Genomic DNA, 19,900 nt, shown 5'->3' on the forward strand with positions numbered 1-19,900 from the left:
CAAATTCAATTGTTCATTGCTGGGTTAGAAGAAAATGAATGATTTTGTATATTAAACTTGTATCCTGCAATGTTGCAGGAGTTTTTTGTTGTTGTTGTTTCTTTGGGATTTTCTATGTAGACAATCATGTCATTTGCAAACAAAAGCATTTTTTAATTTTTTTATTAACATATAATGTATTATTAGCCTCAGGGGTACAGATCTGTGAATCGCCAGGTTTACACACTTCACAGCACTCACCATAGCACATACCCTCCCCAATGTCCATAACCCCACCACCCTCTCCTGACACCCCTCCCACGGCAGTCCTCAGTTTGTTTTGTGAGATTAAGAGTCTCTTATGGTTTGTCTCCCTCCCAATCCCATCTTGTTTCATTTATTCTTCTCCTATCCCCCTAGCCCCCCATGTGGCATCTCCACGTCCTCATATCAGGGAGATCATATGATAGTTGTCTTTCTCTAATTGACTTATTTCACTAAGCATGATACCCTCTAGTTCCATCCACATTGTCGCAAATGGCAAGATTTCATTTCTTTTGATGGCTGCATAGTATTCCATTGTGTGTATACACCATATCTTCTTTATCCATTCATCTGTTGATGGACATCTAGGTTCTTTCCATAGTTTGGCTATTGTGGACATTGCTGCTATAAACATTCAGGTGCACGTGCCCCTTCAGATCACTTCGTTTGTACCTTTAGTGTAAATATCCAGTAGTGCAATTGCTGGGTCATATGGTAGCTCTATTTTCAACTTTTTGAGGAACCTCCATGCTGTTTTCCAGAGTGGTTGCACCAGCTTGCATTCCCACCAACAGTGGAGGAGGGTTCCCCTTTCTCCCCATCCTCACCAGCATCTGTCATTTCCTGACTTGTTAATTTAGCCATTCTGATTGGTGTGAGGTGATATCTCATTGTGGTTTTGGTTTGTATTTCCCTGATGCCAAGTGATGTGGAGCACTTTTCCATGTGTCTGTTGGCCATCTGGATGTCTTCAAACAAAAGCATTTTTATTTTTTTATGATCAGCATATCTTTTTTTCAAAGATTTATTTATTTGAGAGACAGAGGTGGGGAGGGGCAGAGGGAGAGAATTGCAAGCAGACTACTCACTGAGCATGAAGCCTGACATGGGGCTGTATCTCGGGACCCTGAGATCACTACCTGAGCCCAAACCAAGTTCTGGAAGCTTCACTGATGGTGCCACCTAAACACCCTGATCAGTATACCTTTTTATTCCTTTTCTTCTCTTCATTTTATGATATATTAGCTAGGACTTCCAGTGTTCCCTGTGAATTGAGAGTGCTATGTCTTCTGTTTTATGTTTTATGTCTTCTGTTGTTGCTGCATGAAGTATTCTATAAATGTAAAGTTGATGGACGCTGTTCATTTCAGCTATGCCCTTACTGATTTGCTGCCTCCTGATTATCAATTAGCGATAGAGGGATGTTGAAGTCTCCAGCTATATGAGTGGATTCATCTGTTTCTCCTTGCACTTCTTCCAGTTACTGTCTCAAGCATTTGACATTGTGGTATTAGGTGCATACACATGCAAGATTTTAAGTCATTTGTCTTGAGGTAAGGTCCTGCAGGAGAACAGAATGCTTTGAGTATATTTCAAAATGGCTACTTTTCCTGTTATTTGTCAAAATTTTGAGGGAATTTTCCTCTAGTTTACAATACAAGAAACTGGTGGGGTTCCTAGAGGTCTAACTTACTAAAGTGTAGGATCTTTTTAAGAATGTTTAACCTTGAGGGGCGCCTGGGTGGCTCAGTGGTTTAAGCCTCTGCCTTCAGCTCAGGTCATGATCTCAGGGTCCTGGGATCGAGCCCCACATCAGGCTCTCTGCTCAGTGAGGAGCCTGTTTCTCCCTCTCTCTCTGCCTGCCTCTCTGCCTACTTGTGACCTCTCTCTCTGTCAAAAAAAAAAAAAAAAAAAGTGTTTAACCTTGAAACTTGTCTACAGTGGGCCTCCAGCCTTTCATCAGTTTCAGTCTGGGTTTTTGTACCCTGCTACTCGTTCCCACAGAATTTCTTTCCCTGGGCTTCTGCCTCAGTAAGCTGTGATTCTTTGTGTCCACCTATTATTCTTCCCAATTTTGGGGCCAATGCTCATGATGGCTCTGTCACATCAAGTGTCTGATGGATCTAAGAAGAGTTGTTGATTTTCAGTTCAGCTGTTTTCTTGTTAGGACCAGTATGATGATTTCTGATCTATTTTATATGCCATACGGAGGACTGGAAGCCCGTGCTGTGTACAAGTAATGGATTGTTTAATCTCACTCTACAACTCTAATTCCAGATTTGTAGAGGGTGGTCAGTAGTCCTACTCTACATTCACACATGGAGTAGAGTTTGCAAAACATATGTGAGTGTGCTAAATTTTCATTAGTATGGATAATGTTAGATCTCTTTTATTAAATAAGTTTAATGCCTATAACCTCTTCTTTTTGAAGGAAATTTCCCTTTTCATTACTTTTTATTTTTTTTCTTTCTTATATTATATAAATTTGAGTGTTTTCAAATGAAGCCATGAGAAACTGTACACTAATAAGAGCTAAGTGTAGTTCAGTTCCTTAATTTACCCTATCAGTGGTGATTAAAGAAAGACATCTGGCAGTATACCTGATTGTAACTGGGACCAAGGAAAGCTAAGGTTTCATCTTACTGTTGTATTTTACAAACAATTTCAGTAAGTTAAATATATAATGAAATGAATAAAGTATTTCTGATATCTGGAAGTGTCCATTAGGAGGCTCTAAGTCAGCACCAGCCTACCTTCCGTGTTGCCAGACATTTGGAGATTCTGACTGGCTGCAGGAAAGGAACTTCAGGAAAATCTACTAATCTGATTCTTGCAGTTTCTCACCAGGAAAACCTACATAGTTGGGTATTGTCGAGATAACTGCTTTCTGGTTTCCATACTATTCTGTAATTTAATCATTAACTCATATTTTCTATTACCTCATCATACCTTTTGTCAAACGTTTTCCTCCCAAGGCATGCTCACTCTAAATTAGTGCTGAGGAGTCTCCTCTCAAAAAAACTTCACATATATTTAATTGAATATTATTATAATATTTGCATTTAAATGATATTTCATTTTACTCTATCTGTGTTTTGATTTAGTAAGTGCTCTTCAAGTTTTCCCTGCCCTATATCATAAGCAGTTAAAATTATATCATCCTTGACTAATATAATCTTGATTTAATATCTAAACATTATATTTTTATGTATATTTTCTTTGAATCCATATTGTTTTATGATAAAAATCACGATAAAATGATTGTTTTTAATATATAATGTAATGTAATTGTATTAATGGGTATGTGTCCAACCAACATTTAGAATATCAGAATAGCTGTATCCAAATTATTTGTTTAGCAGCTGATTTTAGAAGCTATTTCAAATAATAAGTAAATATTGCAACATAAATTGGTTTTTAGTAAAATGTGTATAATCAAATATAAAATTTGAAACAAATTAAACTAAAATTATTTTTCAAGGATATTAGCCATTTTACTTTTTCAAAATAATAGATTTTTGAAAAATAATAATAAAAATATTTTGCTGACAGTTATCACAAAAATTTTCTGTGAAGACAGAGAATATTATTTTCATTGAAAGACAGAAATAAATACTATTAACCTTTTGTAGGTTTCTCACTTGCCAAAAGAACAAAACAAAACAAACAAGAAAACCCCAACATTATATGGAGCCATTAAATGGTCCTCCTATTTTTACCATTGGCCATTGTGGCTACAGAAACACTGGACATAGCAATTATTCAGTTTAATGCACTGATAGTATTATAAATACATGTTACAATTGAAACAATCCATGAGATTGTCAAAAAGTTTCATTGGAGTTAAGTAGTAACTTAATGAAATTGATCAGAATGAATATGGACTGTAGTAGGGTGAAATATTGGGTACCATAGCTTGAAGTCTATTAGAGTTAATGCTCATGATGGGGCACAGGGGCGGTGGTGGAGAGCAGGCAGGGGATGTCATGGTGGATTTAGGAGAAGCAGAGTAAAAGGAGCATGAGGGAGATGGAATTTGGCAAGAGCATGCTAGCTTAATTGAAGATTAAGATGGCTGAAAGAGAAAAATGAAATGAAAAACAATAAAAATATATTAATAAAATACATTTATACTAAGGTTTTGAAAAAAAGCAAAAAATGTTGGGTGTGTCTTCATGTAATTTGGTTTTCTGAATTGCTTTTTCTAGAAAAAGTTATAAAATAAAACCATCCTCTTTTAAATCTTTAAGTTGTAACTCAGGCTTTATGAAGGAAAAAAAGAGATACTTCAACTTAGTTTGACTTTATAAAGTTGTCCTTTTATCACATTGAATTGGAAGCTTTTTACCTTTCTAATTTTTTGAAAATGGAGGAAATTTGTATTTATTTGAGAGATAGGTACCCACCAGATCTTAGAACTTTGGGATGAATGTTTGCTTATGTTGAGACTGGAAACACTCTGTTGACCCAAATTCCCTTCATACTGACTTTTAGTTAATTTCATCTATTGAGGAATCAATGTAAAAAGGGCTTTTGCTTATGAAATGTGTGCTTTTTCATACCATTGATGTTAAATCTCACTTTTCAGGTTTCCAAATGTGGGGCAAGTTTTTCTATTTTTCTTTCTCTATGATCATCTTGATGTATTTTTAATTTTTTTTAACATCCATTAATAGCTGGATTCCTGACTTAGACTTTTTGTAACAGTGAATGTTACAGTTGTAGTTGTAGTTGTACAGTAACGTTGTAGTTGCTAACTACAGTTAGCAACATGCTAATTTCTGGCTTTAGATAATTTGGTGGCTCTGGCTCTTGGGAGTATTTCTGGAATGCCATACAATATCATATCATTACATGCAACAGAATGAGTGGTGTTATTTTCTCCTTATAGTATAAAATATGAATGAACTTTTGAAGGATAAATTATCTTTAGATAAATTTTGATACCAAGAAAAAAGTGAGAAAGTAGGATTTTTTAGTAGGAAGCAATGTTATATTAGACAAAAATACTGCTGCAATAGAAGAAAATTACTATTATATGTTTTCTTTTCTCTGAGTCATATTTTTCCCATATAAAAGAAAGTGTTGTATAAGTGATTGCTAATATATATTACTATATGTGTGTGTGTGTGTATATGTGTGTGTATAACTATCATTTCTAGGGAAATGATAACTGAAAGTTAGATACAGAAATGTAGTATAGAAAAATATGTTTACAACCTTGCCTGTTTTTGTTGTTTAAAATACAGATTTTTTGAAGTATATTAGGAAATGACATTTTTTGTTTTGTTTTGAATTTTTTTTTACTGTTCAAAAAGGTTATTGGAACTTGGCCTGGTGATTGGTTTCAAAGCTAACTTTATTTCTATTTCAATTTTTTGTGTTGAATCTGTTAATTCTTGAATTTGAAAAGTCCTGGGTATTGATGTTAGTTAACTCAGGAAGATATCCTGTTTGTCAGAATAGTAAGTATGTTCTGCACATTACTTTGGCTTTCATAATGACTTGTATATGGTCATGTTCACTTACGATATGTGTTCTCTTCTTCTGAAACAGCCTTGGGGAAATGTGGTCCTTTAGCATGAGAGATTCTAGTTTTATAGCTTTCCAGCTCTTTTAGATTCTTAAGATAGTTACAGGTTTTGGCCATGCCTACCATGATACACCAAAATTGACATGAAAAATAAAAACAAAGATCTGACTGCTTAAAGAAAAAATAACTCACTCTCTAACCCCAATTTGTACAGATAGAAAGTATTATAGCCGAGGTGTCATGCTGTCCCATTGCCAGACTCCATTCTTCCCTTAATAACCAGGATGCCCATATATCTCTAACATCCAAACCACAAAGAGTTGCCTTTTCTTTTTTTGCCCCCATTATTAGGTATATACCATTGAGGAATCTGGACTAAACATCCTTGTGTGGTCAGTGATTGGAAGTGAAAGAACTGGTTGGATGTATGGACATGTTCCTCTCTCCAGTAATAGTGCATTTAAAGTGGCATTTGAAGCTGATTTGGCTGGAAATGAGGACATCTTTATTGCCCTTGATGACATCACTTTCACCCCAGAATGTGTCTTTGGAGGTAAGTGATTTCCTTAGTAGATGGGATGGGCAAGGATTGTTTTACTAACCAAATATAGAAGAACTGGGAATTCCTGATGAATAACATTTGTTTCCAGGTCTAAGACTATTCATACATTGAAGGAAGATCAGTATATGTTGTAGGAGGTAAAGTTTTTCTGCCCATAAGCCTAACCATCAAGTTTTCATGTCCTCTAGGCAACCAGATTACTGTGATTACAGTCCTTTAAGAGACATAGGGGAAATTTAGTTTCATTATAGGAGCATTATTGTCTACTTTCTTTATTTCTAAAGGTTCGCAAGACTTACACAAAGTAAGGATTCTTCTGCTCACCTATAATCTTCCAAAGTGTCTTTTCCATCCATATTAGCTTTTCCCCATTCCCTGGGCTGTTTGCCTTCTCCTCCCTGTTTCTGCAGTACAATGTAGAATTCTTAGTCAAAACAGGAGTCTTGTCAATAGCGCATTTTGTAAGAAATCATCCCCTTAGTTGAAATCTGAATTTCTGCTATTTATGATGCTTCCGCTTGACTGCTGTTTATTCTTTATAAAATTTTCATATTTTCAGTGTTAAATAATAGGGTCATTGTCTTTCTGGCTACTCTATGCCTCATTCAAAATTTTATTTTTACAGAGTTATTTAAAAGTTTCTTCTTTGGGGGATGCTTCGCTGACTCAGTCTGTAGAGCATGTGACTCTTGATCCCAGGGTTATAAGTTCAAGGCCCACACTGAGTGTAGAGATTACTTTAAAAAAAATTAAAATTGTTTTTTAAAATTTTCTTCTTTTTAAGACCGCACATCTGGGTTCTTATCCTTCCAGTGATTTTTCTCTAGATCCTAACTCCTGGGCAATTTCAGCTTCCAGGTCACTCAGCCCATGTACAGTCTTGACCTTTTCAATTTCAGTTACCTTCATAAATATTCTTCCTTCATAACCAGCTCCCACACTGGATCTTATCATCCTGCCTGAAATTTTAGGGTTGAAAATTTCATCTGATCATTATATCCTCTACTTTCTGATTATTCCTCCAAAACCTGTTTTCAAACATTGTTAATAAGAAAAAATGCAATTCTAAATTCTCAGTGCTTCCTGCTTTCTCCCATAAAACAGTTTTTTTATACTTTTTTCCTAATAATCCTAGATCTAATAATCTAACATTTCAATTCCATTCTCAATCAGTACTTTGAATTATTTTATGTCCAATTTTTTATTTTTAATAACTTTTCTAAAGGATTTTTATTCATTTGAGAGAGAGAGAGAGCACTAGCAGGGGGTGGGGAGCAGAGTGAGAGGGAGAAGCAGACTCCCCGCCAAGCAGGGAGCCTGAAGCAGGGCTCAATCCCAGGACCCTGAGATCATGACCTAAGCTGAAGGCAGACACTTAACTAACTGAGCCACGCAGGTGCCCCATGTCCAATTTTTTAAAGATAAATTTGGGTTCTAATTATGTGCCAAGCATCTTGCTAAGTACGTTATATGTATAAGCACATTTATTTATTGGACAAACTCTGTAGGATAAATACAAATATCCAGGACATGTTCAGTCATAATGGCTTTATTGGTCTTTGAAATTGGGTTACTATAACCATTTGTATATTCTTTTTTTTTAACATTTTATTTATTTATTTGACAGACAGAGATCACAAGTAGGCAGAGAGGCAAGCAGAGAGTGAGAGGGGAAAGCAGGCTCCCTGCTATGCAGAGAGCCGTATTTGGGGCTCGATCCCAGGATCCTGGGATCACGACCTGAGTTGAAGGCAGAGGCCTTAACCCACTGAGCCACCCAGGCGCCCCAACCATTTGTATTTTTCCAGGCTGCTGCTGATCATGTTCACTGGGACCACTAAATGTTTTGGTTTATCACCTTAGCTGGTGGTCAAGGGTCCTACACACATCTATTTCCCATTCCCTGGCACTGCTTCTCTACAATAATCTTCAAATCTCCCAGCTGTTCCCTTGAACATCCTTCACTCTGCCAATGTTCTTATATCCCTTGAATAGAAAATAACTCCCTTAAATAACAAACACCCTTAACCTCTTGTTTCTACTTCTAAATGTGCCTATATCCACAACCAAACTCTTTCTTGTCACCATTTGTCTCAGGAAAAATCCTCTGTCTTTCAAGAGTAAATGTTCTCCGTCATTTCCACTCTTAGTTCCTCCCAGTCTCTGTCCCATCAAAGTCTTCTCTGTCCTATATCTTCCACTCCTTTCCTTTCCCTTCTTACTCTTAGCTCGTCTCACACACATGCAAACATACATGCGTACATATGTATATACATACATACATATAAACACATACATGCATTTATACATCACTTCCCACTAATTTGAGCTCCTCGTGAGCAAGGGGAGCTTGTTTATTTCATCTCCAGAGTCTAACATAAGGACTAGGAAATTTGGGCTGAAAAGTTACTATTATTCTAAATAATCATAATAACAATGATAACTGGTTGTGTGAACAGAGTTGCTAACATTTGCCTTAGTATAAGAAGGTTCTTGCCCACTATGTTATAGAACAGATTCTGCTTTTGAAGACAGTTAAAAACAAACAGACAAATGAATAAACAGTAAGATCTTTGGCATTAAATCGTGTCTTCTTTCTGTAAGTTTCTACAAAAGAGGTGTCTCCAACCAAACCCACATCCAAAATCCAGAATCTCTAGGTATCATTTTTACAGCAGTGCTTCATGGTCGATTCAGGCAGATATTTTTAGAAAATCATCAATTGAACCAGTGTTTTTCCAGTGGGGGTATCAGGGCCCCCATAGTGACATCCCAGGAAGCATGCTCCATTGGATTCCCCTGACGATCTGGGGAGAGAAGTTACATAAAATGTTACATGACGTTTGGAATAAACATGTACTGAGTGCTGGGGAGGTGACAGCTGGACTAAAATTGTGGAGACACGAGTCTAAATCATGACTGTGTCACTAAATAACTGTACAATTCTGAGAAAATCATTGTAACTCCTTAGACCATGTTTCTTCATCAGGGAGATGAAGTAGATGATCTCCTAAGTCCCTTCCAAATCACGCAGGACTGGGTTTGTACAAGAGGATCAGGAAAGCGGAAGGAATGTGTAGAGAGTGACGGAGAAAGAGAGAGAGTCCAGAGAGAAGGAGGCGGGGGCAGGTAGGGGGTAAGGCAGGGGTAAGGCAGACAGGGGGAAGCAGAGGTGTCATTGCAGTTAGAGAAAGCTCCTCACTCTTCGGTGTGTTGGTGAACTTGAGCAGGACGGCCCTTCAGCCAGGTTAGTTGGGAATCTACTGTGTGCTGTCCTGGATTTGGATTGGAAGGGCACTTACGAGCAGAAAGGGGTGTGTGTGTGTGTGTGTGTGTGTGTGTGTGTGTGTGTGTGTGTTAACGCCTCCATTACCTTAGTCTAAACACATCTCAGGCAGCAGATTCTATAGATTTTGCCGCCCCCCGCCCCTTTGCTTCCATTTTACTGTTCAAACTCCAGTTCAAGGCACCCTTATTCGTCATCAGAATCTCTGTAATGGCTTGCATTACTGATTTATCTAATTTACTGACATGTAGCAAACTACCAAATTCATCTTCTAGGACCTATTATAGAGTAACTTCCAGAAAAGTGGATCTGGCATCTTTCTTACTCAACACAATAACGATTTTTTTTTTTCCCAAGCAACAGAATCTGACTTGGGTTAACTTAAGTAGAAACTAAGTGTGTTGAAAGGATTTTGGATAGTTCCAAAACTTAAATAGAATACTGAGAATCTAACTCAGAAAAACAAGTGGGAAGCAAGTGAGATGAAGTACATCAGAGGGTAAAACTGGCTAATTCCACTGTCTTTGAAAACTTCCTTTGGAAACTGGTCTATCTACTCCCCTGTCATCACTCTGAATGGTCTCTAACAGTCCCTGTGTCATTCTGTCAGAATTAAAATTGTTGGTTGGAAGCACACCGTTGACCAAGCCCATGCTTCAGGGTCCCTTAGGTTATGTTCTCATATCCAATCTCGACACCATCAGGTCTGCATGATGGCCAGTTCTCTTTTCAATCATAATCAATCTTGAATACTCTGAAGCGTATGGACCAAATTATAAAGTTAACCAAGAACAGTAAATTATCTGTCTGGACTCTAACAGAGAGAAGGGAAATAAAAGGGAAACTAATCAAAATACACAAATCCATACAAGTTATAAAGAAGACGAAAAATGCTTATAGGCTCTCAGTTACCTACTTAAATAAGTTTCCTATCCTTTAGTACAACTCTTGTCTTATCTGCCTCTGTCTATGAAACAATACCTCAGAATGGGACCCCCTGCCTCTATCAAACTATGCCCATAGTCTTCCACTTCCATGACTTTGGACCCACTACTTCTGTGGCTGGGAACGCCCTGTCCTTTACCTCTTCTTGTGTAAATGCTTTTCTACTTTGAAGGGCAGAGCAAAACCGCCTTTTTCATGAGTTTATCCTTGATACTCCCCACAGGAAGCCAAACCCTATTGCAGATTCTCTTAGCTTAAAGTTTACAGCTCTCCTATAATATAGTTTACATGGTGTTTTGTGATATTCATGGCTTATTTTCTGTGGGTTTTTTTTTTTTTTTGGTCCATGTTAAAAAATCACCATTGTCATTATCTTGTTCTGTGTGTGTGTGTGTGTGTGTGTGTGTGTGTGTGTGTTTTAGTTTTAGTGAATGAGTGATCTTTAACTTTTAGGTTGAGAAAAATCTAAAATAAGTTCCAAGTCAGCACATGATACAGAATAGATATTCATTTTATATCAGAAGTGATATAGTAATTATAGATAAATTATTTAAAACATGATTTTAATGTATGGTTCATTTTTATAATTTTGATTCAGTGAGTGAATCATGAGCCTAATTTTAAAATGAGTAGTGATGATTCCCAAAAAAGCTGAAAGAAAATGGTAACCAGTCAACCCCAGTTCACTTTTTGGCTTAGATAATATTATTAGACTTTAAATCTATTATTGTGGGTTATGAAGTCCTCACAGTTTAGCAAAGGGATAATTCCTTTCTCCTCAAGGAAGGAGCATTACATTTAAAGGAAAAACAAAACAAAACAACAAGAACCAGAAAATGGCATTAAAAACTAATACCAGGCAGGCTTATGCCAACAAGACCTGGGTTCCCCTTGCCTATGTTTGGAGAAGCTTGCATGTTATACTATGAGATGGTTCTTACTTGATTTCTTACTTATTATCAGGCTGGAAGGAATTTTGTTAAATTAGGGGGGAAGTTCCAAATGAAAACCATGAAAAACTCAGTCCCGTTATGAACCATACTCTGTTAGGCTGGCTGGATTTTATAGGTGCCTCCCTCTGAACCTGAAGATAAACCACAGATTACTGTTCTAACTCCGTCTTAAAGGTGAATGCTTTTATTATTCATATTATAATATTATTAGCATATAAACATACATATTTCTGAATGTATGGCATATAAATACATAATATATATTTTAATGTGTAAGTAGTATAACATCTATATAAAACAAAGCATGGTGTAGTAATATAGCCATTTCTCTACCATACAAAAGCAGTAATCAACTCCTAAATTCCTAGTCGTGTTTGGAAATTATCATAACCTTTGCTAAATCCTTTCTTTTCACTCAGAAATAGGGCCAACTGTTTTACCAGGCCAAGTGTGTCTGAGACGTTTTCTGGGAGTTTTTCATTGCCAAGGTCAATCTGGCTCTGTTTTGTTCTCTTGGGCTATTAGAGTCTACTTTTATCATGGTTTTCCTAATTCCCTGGAACACATATATTGTTACCTAGAAAACATCCAGACTTTATGAAAACAAGTTTGTTTGTTTGTTGCCTAAGAAATAGAAGAAAAAGTGACACTGCTTCACTAAACACACACACACACACACACACTATTCTAAGAAGATTTTTTTAAATTTAAAATCAAGTGACTTCAACAATTCTCATAATGGTTTTTCTGATAACATCTTATTGGCCTGTGAAAACATTTTACCCAGAAATGACTGGTTACTCTCTCTGGGAATAGTTGGAAGTAACAGAAACAGAAAACAACAAAAACAAATAAAACACAACTTTCATGGCTTAACGAAGAATAAGTGGGTTCATACATATGAGTTATTTTCACTAACATAAACTTGCTCAAAACAGAAAACATGAGGTTAGGGAAATAACCAGGTTTTGGTAAAAACAGCTCTAAAGAAATGATGGCTGGGTTGTTTCTGCCAGGAGGAGCAAATGATTGATCAATTAGGAGGTAAGTCCAAGTTCTAGAATATCCTGACTTTGTTGTTTGCCCCTTCTGGTCTTTCTGATTGTAATATAATTAACATAATGTTAGTCTTTCCTTCTGTAGAATCCCATATGGGGCAAGATAACCCAATATTCTTCAAAGTAATCACTTTTAATCATTTCATCAGAGAAGGAAAAATTGATCTTAAAAATTATGTGGTTTTTTAAATAATAATAATCACATACAACATTCTGAGCTTAGAGGTGAGCTACTGATGAATATTTCTCGAAAGTTAATATTGATTAAATTAAACGTAGCTCTCTGTTTTTCTCTGTCTCCGGCCCCAGTGCCCTATTAACTGGAAGTGATGGTATCACAGCCATTTTTTTCAGGTTGGGTCATAGAAGTAGTCAAGACACTACAGATGAGGGATCTCTGAAAGACCACCATGGAATTCTATTTGACCTCAGAGTGGTCTTCCCTACCACTTGCCTCAGTAAATCATCTATCTGTCCTTTGGCCTTCCTGAGACACGTACAGCAGGTGCTTCTTAAGTGTGTATGAAATTGAGCCATCTTCTCTCACTACAGATTGCTCAGAACTCTTTAGATTCCCTTCAGTGTCTGTATTTCTGGTGTGTGATGGAGAGACAGCTTCCTACTCCCCATCTCAAGCCTTCTATGCTTAGACAAAAATCTAATAATTCATTGGTGCCAAAATACTCAAAATTTCTGTAAGTAAAAGCTTGCCAACATTACATTTTCTTTCCTGGTCCCTTCCCAGCCAGCAAAGAGTATAATACCATCATATCTGAAATGTTCATTATTTCCTCCACAGTTACAGGCTGAGAGGGAGAACATGGGTGAGGCTGAGTCAGGCATTAGGACAGTGGTACTTCAGCCCTGAAGGACAGTGGATTTAATCCTGTAAGGCATTGGAGAACCATTTTTTGAGCAGGAGTCTTCCTTCGGGGAATGTAACCTGGAAGCAATATGAAGCATGAATTTAAAAAGGAATGTATTTAATAATAATGGCCCTAAAATTAGAAGTCAAGAGTTCAGCATTGGGGATTTTTTTTTTTTAAACTATTCAATAAAGTTGCAGTTAATGTGGGCCAGAGCTACCAAGTGAACAACAACAGTCAATTAGGTCAAGTGCGCAACCTGGTCCAACACGGAGCATAGCTAAGGCCCCACCAGCATAGATATGTCCGACCGGGAACTGTCACACCATCTGGAAATGATAAAATAGGAATGAATCGGTCTGTCTGGGCTCCAGCCTTCATGACAAGAAAGAAATGACCAGCAACATTTTATATATGTTCCCACATTCACACACGTTTTAGATTATTTGAGGTTAGTTGATGGTAGAAAATTCTTCCTTTATGCAATCTCAGCCATTTACATTACCATCACTGTTTTTCCTTTAGGAAGGAGTTGGCCATAATCGTGGCAAACGTTGATGTGGAGTAAAAGAGATCACTCTTTGGGGGCCTCTGAAATAGGTCCTGTTTCCTCCACTCTTGATGTTTCCTAAATGTATTCTTGATTTTCTTTTAAGTATGTGACCTCCATATGAGCTGGGGTAGGGGGGAGCAGGAACTAGGGCAGTAGGGTACGCACCCCTCCACAGCCTCGTGTGTGCTTCCCTTCTGTTGCCCATCCCCCACTGCCTTCTCCTCCCCCCTTCTGTCACTAGCAAAGAGCTCCATGGTTTCAAACCACCCACTGATGTGCGCGAGTACATGCGTGCATACGGGTGAACACACGGAATTTGCACAAATGCACATATACACATTATTTGTATGTCTATATACATTTTGAAATTCTTTCAGCTTTCTTCTATATTTATTATAGCTTAGCCTTGAGTGGCCGCAGCTCTTCCCTTTGAAAATAATGATGCTTTTCTGTTTGGCATCTGTTCTCAGGCTCTTATCAGCTTCCATGCTGGATCCAACTTCTGGAAGCTTTTAGAGTCCCCTGACTTTGGTCTCTTCTGTCAGACTTTTGACGTTTCTCGTTTGTGTAGCCCTCCTGACAAGCTGCATAAGCCCTCCTCCTGACTTCTCACATACTCTGCATGCGCCCCAGACGTCTCTGTGTACCCCCTACTCTTCTGTTTCTCTTTAGTCCAAACAGAGGTCACATTCCATCTTTCCAGGAATATTTAAGCTATTAGATATGGAAATTAAAGTAGATCAAGATGATTCTCTTAGGACTCCATATTAGAGATAACCATTATTAAGGAAAAAAGAAATGAATATTTTTATACTTTATGAACGTCCTTCAGGAAATAGGAAAAATAAAATTATAACTCAAAATAGCCTCAAACCAAGAGTTCTAAAGAATTAAGATTAAATATATACATGTGTGTGCGTGCATGTGTGTGTGTGTATACGTGTGTGTGTGTGTGTGTGTGTGTGTATATATACATTTTTCCCTCCTATAATATTATAATGTTTGGTAATGTTTCTGAGTATTGTTCATGAGATGTGTGCCAGAGACAATTACCCATTTATAACCGATGTATTTTACAGTGAGCATTTTACCATGTATGTCATTGAGTATGGCAATGTTTGGCAACAGCTTACTTTCTGCTCTTTAGAACTGAACTTCCTTGTGCATATTTTTTTCCTTTCAAAACAGGCAATCAATTTTGCCTTCACTAAACATATTAATCATAAAGATAAAAATCCATCTGATTATCCTTGGGACTCTAGGCTCTTATTGAATTTATATGAAAATCATAAGAATGTTTCACTGTAAATCATCAGTATGAAGTAGTTTTTACTGGTATGAGAAAGATATTTCAACTGAGTGACCAAGGAAGTTCAACATCCTGTAGGACAAAAGAAAGACCCCCAAAATATCAGGAATTATAACTGTGTGTAGAGCATAGAATGAAGCAGACTGTGGTGTTCAGAAGAATGTCTTAGTTACTGGGAATATGAATGTTAGTTAAACAGTGTCAGTTCCCCTTTATCCCAGGTGTTTTGTTTTTGTTTTTTCTACCATATCCTGAGATTTATTGCAAAACCAAAAGGGCAGATTTATTCATATAGAAAGCGTTGTCTGTCAAAGTCCTTAATGTAAAATCCCATAAACCTTCTGAAGCAATCAGTAAAAACCCATAGTGTCCATGTGAATGTATGATAGCTTTAGTTGCTAAATTATAGGTTTACTAAAATACATGGGAAGGTTATTTTTGAGAGAACTTCTCGGTTTCTATTTTTCTGATCTACCCTGTTTCTTGGCTAATTAAATCAGTGGACATAGTCATTTAGTCAGTGCATTCGTTATTTTGTCCATTTTGGTTATTTCACTGCATATTATCAAGGAAAGTAAAACTACTATTATAAACCGTTCTCTTATTATTCATCCCTTTAAGAAATATTGAGCCCACACTTCACGTGTGCTCCTTTGGACATTAAGATGTCACTGTATTTTTTGGGGCACCTGGGTGGCTCAGTGGGTTAAAGCCTCTGCCTTCGGCTTGGGTCTTGATCTCAGGGTCCTGGGATCGAGCCCCTCATCGGGCTCTCTGCTTGGCAGGGAACCTGCTTTCCCCTCTCTCTCTCTCTGCCTGCTTCTCTGCCTACTTGTGATCTCTCTCTCTCTCTCTCTCTCTCTCTGTCAAATAAATAAAAATCTTTAAAAAAAAAAAAAAGATGTCACCATATTTTCATCGAAAACTTCTCCACCTCTGGCTTGGTTGTCCAGACTCCATGTGGAATGACCACTCTGAGCAAAAATCGGGCAGAGACGTGGCAAGTAGGCGGTCGCAGTGACGCAGCTGCCCTTTCTCGATGGTGCTAGAATAGCTTCCATAGTGGGATTTTTCTGCTGGTTTCAGAACCACTCTTGTCGAAACAAATGGCCATACAAATCTCCTGTACTCTAAAGCAGCATGTCTTAACCTGTTTTCTGCTGAAACACACCAAAGTGAATGCCGGTGTGCTTCCCGCACTCCTCATGCGGCACAGACAAGAGGACGGTGACTTGGGCACACTTTGTGATGCCGGCTGTACACCCCCACTTCGTCTCCCCTGGAGGAAACATCTTTGGCGGGAGGTAGCGCGGGAGTGTAGGTTTAACGTTGGGACAGCCTTGCAAGGTGTCTTACATCTGCATTACAGAGAGTAAATCAGTTGCAGACTGCGGCAGGAGATACACCTCATCATTGATCTCAGCACCTGTCAGACTTGGAATTCATTTGAGACACTTTCCCCTACGGCTGATATGAGATTGTGTGTGTGTGTGTGTGTGTGTGTATGCATGCATGCGCACGTGCATTGCTCACCTGCCTCTGGCTTCCTCCTGCCCCAACCTCGGGTCCACCCAATACCTCCCATCAGATACAGCCTGAGAGATGGTGACTTAACAACAAGAAGTACCTTTTTTTTTTTTTCCATTTTATTCATTTTTTCAGCGTAACAGTATTCATTCTTTTTGCATAACACCCAGTGCTCCATGCAAAACGTGCCCTCCCCATTACCCACCACCTGTTCCCCCAACCTCCCACCCCTGACCCTTCAAAACCCTCAGGTTGTTTTTCAGAGTCCATAGTCTCTTATGGTTCGCCTCCCCTTCCAAATTTTTTTTTTTTTTAATAAACATATCATGTATTTTTATCCCCAGGGGTACAGGTCTGTGAATCGCCAGGTTTACACACTTCACAGCACTCACGATAGCACTTACCCTCCCCAATGTCCATAGCCCCCTCCCCCTCTCCCAATCCCACCTCCCCCCAGCAACCCCCAGTTTGTTTTGTGAGATTAAGAGTCATTTATGGTTTGTCTCCCTCCCAATCCCATCTTGTTTCATTTATTCTACTATGCAGCCATCAAAAGAAATGAAATCATGCCATTTGCGACGACGTGGATGGAACTAGAGCGTATCATGCTTAGTGAAATAAGTCAGTCGGAGAAAGACAACTATCATATGATCTCCCTGATTTGAGGACATGGAGAAGCAACATGGGGCGGTAGGGGGATAGGAGAAGAAGTACCTTTAAGTTTAACAGCGAATCATATTGTTAAAATGAGTCCACCCTTGGCTCGAAGTGTCTTTTTTCCTGCTCCTGTCTCTCCCTGTCACAGTCTCCATCATATGAGCAACCTTCTCTCTCTCCTACTTTCTTTCACTTTCTCTATGCTGACGGAGCCCTTCGGGGTATATGGAAAGGACGCTGTGAGCCCTGAATGTGCTATTTCAGCTCACCTTCCTGGCGGAGGTCTTAGTTCTGCTCTGGCCATGTTGTTATGCTCTCCCACAAAGGCACGTCCTCATGCAGTGAACAGCAACGCGCATTTCCAACAGAGCGTGCTAGGCTTGGGACCGATCTGGCACTTGTCCCCTTGTGTGTTCACTGGCCTTTAGTGTTTAGTTCCCCTGGTTTTAAACAACCTGCCTAAGCGGCTCATTGGGCCTGGTAAGTAATGGGTCAGTGTGCTTGGCCTGTGCACTCTATATTTTTCATCATATTGTGTACTTTATTTTTTATTAAGATTTGATTGATTGATTGATTGATTGGAGAGAGACAGAGAGTGCACATGGGGGAGGAGCAGAGGGAGAGGGACAAGCAGACCCAGCGCTGAGTGTGGAGCCCCACACAGGGCTCAATCCCACAACCCTGAGATCATGACCTGAGCTAAAAATCAGATGTTGGGCCCTTACCCGACTGAGCCACCCAGGTGCCCCGAAAGTATTGTGTACTTTAAATGTCGAATTTCAGAAGGGATCTGGAGAAACTAGAATGTAGAAATTTCAGTGGCAAAACATCAAATATGAACTACAGGCTAGCATACAGATTCTGAGGTATATTGTTGCTGCTTTCTCTTAGACGATGCTTTCTTGCTGTGTGTTCACAAGGTGGAAGGACCAGAGTTATTTTTATATTCTTGAGGGATCTACCCTCATGAGCTAATCACCTCTGGAAGGCCTCACCTCCAGATTTCATCACATTTCAGCGTATGAAACTAGGGTGGGGGAGACACAAACATTCAGTCTGTGGCATGACACGTAGCCACTATTACAGTGTCTTCCAGAAGAATTTCTCCGCTCTAAAGTCCCCTGTGCGCCACTCATTTATCTCTTCTTCCCCCCAGCCCCTGGCAACCACTGAGCATTTTCCTGTCTCCACAGTTTTGCATTTTCCAGAATATCATATAGTTAGAATCTGGCAATACTTAGCCTTTTCAGATTGACTTTTTTTTTTTTTCCATTCAGTAATCTGTGTTTTAGATGCTGCTGAGGATATTCTGGTTATATAAAAGAACAATTAATACTGTTCATTTTTTACAGGATTGTATGACAAAGATATCACCGGTAATGATTAGCTGACTTCACGGGTGATACCCAAGAATAAATCCATTTATTAAAATTTTAGGAACACTTTCTTAACTTCTCGAAGGGATTGTGCGGCAGAACACATTGAATTCAGAAGATAAACATGCCACGTCTTCCCAGAGTGCTCAATTCATTTGAATACCTGGAGGAAGTTTTTTATATTAGAAAAAAGCACGGATATATTCTGTAGTAGAATGGAGAATTTTCATTAGATAAAACAAGAGACTTGAGAGAAATGCTGAGCGTGTGGAGAACGCTTCTGGCTAAGAGCCTATTTAGACTCCCTTAGGGATGCAAGTTCGTGTTCCTCTTGCATCAGAAATACTTCAGTGGAAAATTTCAGAAGTGATTCAGAGGAATTCGGTTTAAAACAAGATACATTTTGGTGGTTAGAGAGTATCTTAGGTTGGGTTCCCAGGGAAGTGGACCCCGAGGCACAGATTCCTATGCAGAAAGCTGACTGGAAATCCTCCCAGCAGCAAACCCGGTGAAGCAAAGGGAGTGGGACAGGGCAGAGGGACGGTAGGGGGCGAGGCAGATGCAGTAGGGGCCTTAGCCCATGTCACCGGGCTGTGGAACAGCACGGGCCCTTTCAGAGATGTCCCTCACTGAGGCACAGGTCCTGGGCCATTTTATGCCCAGTGCACCAGTCAGTGAATGGAGCTGTTCCCGGGATGGAACGCCTTGATCTTGGTGGAGAAACCAGGGCTGCCCGAGACAGACTCCACAAAAGCTGTCACAAGCCCACCAACTTCCTTGTAAAGAAGGACCTAGAGCAAGTTCTGTATACCTTTTCCTGTAAAGAATTCTGAAATAATGGAATCGCTACCTCCCAACGAAAGAGATTATTTTATATTTGTTTATCCAATGTAAAGAAAAACGTAAAGGAAGACACACACACCCTTCTGAATAGGAGAGAAGTATAAGGAATTTGTTCCTGTCTTGGAATATGGAAAATTAATTCCTTCATTTTTTTTTCAATTCATAAGGATAAAAGTTCAATGCATAAAATATTTTAGAAAAAAATCAAATTAAGAATGTCTGCCTTTCTCCTTAAATGTGAGATTAATCTAATGGGTGTGTGTGTGTGTGTGTGTGTGTGTGTGTGTGTGTGTGTGTGTAAAGGTATAAAAACTTAAATCCAATTTTCTTTCTAAGTTCGACTTTCTGATGTACTCGTGGGAGCATAAAACTCTCTCTGCCCTCTGACCTGTCAGTCGTTACATAAGA

At 38.7% G+C, this 19,900-nt stretch overlaps 1 protein-coding gene across 3 annotated transcripts in view; it reads left to right on the forward strand.

Moving 5' to 3' along the window:
- MALRD1 (MAM and LDL receptor class A domain containing 1) overlaps positions 1 to 19,900 on the forward strand; it is an 800,866-nt gene that overhangs the window by 623,555 nt on the left and 157,411 nt on the right. For all 3 annotated transcript variants that reach the window (XM_046012349.1, XM_046012350.1, XM_046012351.1), the window contains exon 34: positions 5,909 to 6,110. In XM_046012349.1, coding sequence (XP_045868305.1) covers positions 5,909 to 6,110 — 202 coding nt within the window. The remainder of the gene's footprint in view (positions 1 to 5,908; positions 6,111 to 19,900) is intronic.

Source organism: Meles meles, chromosome 7, assembly GCF_922984935.1.
Source record: "Meles meles chromosome 7, mMelMel3.1 paternal haplotype, whole genome shotgun sequence".
In the NCBI taxonomy this organism is placed as follows: Eukaryota; Metazoa; Chordata; class Mammalia; order Carnivora; family Mustelidae; genus Meles; species Meles meles.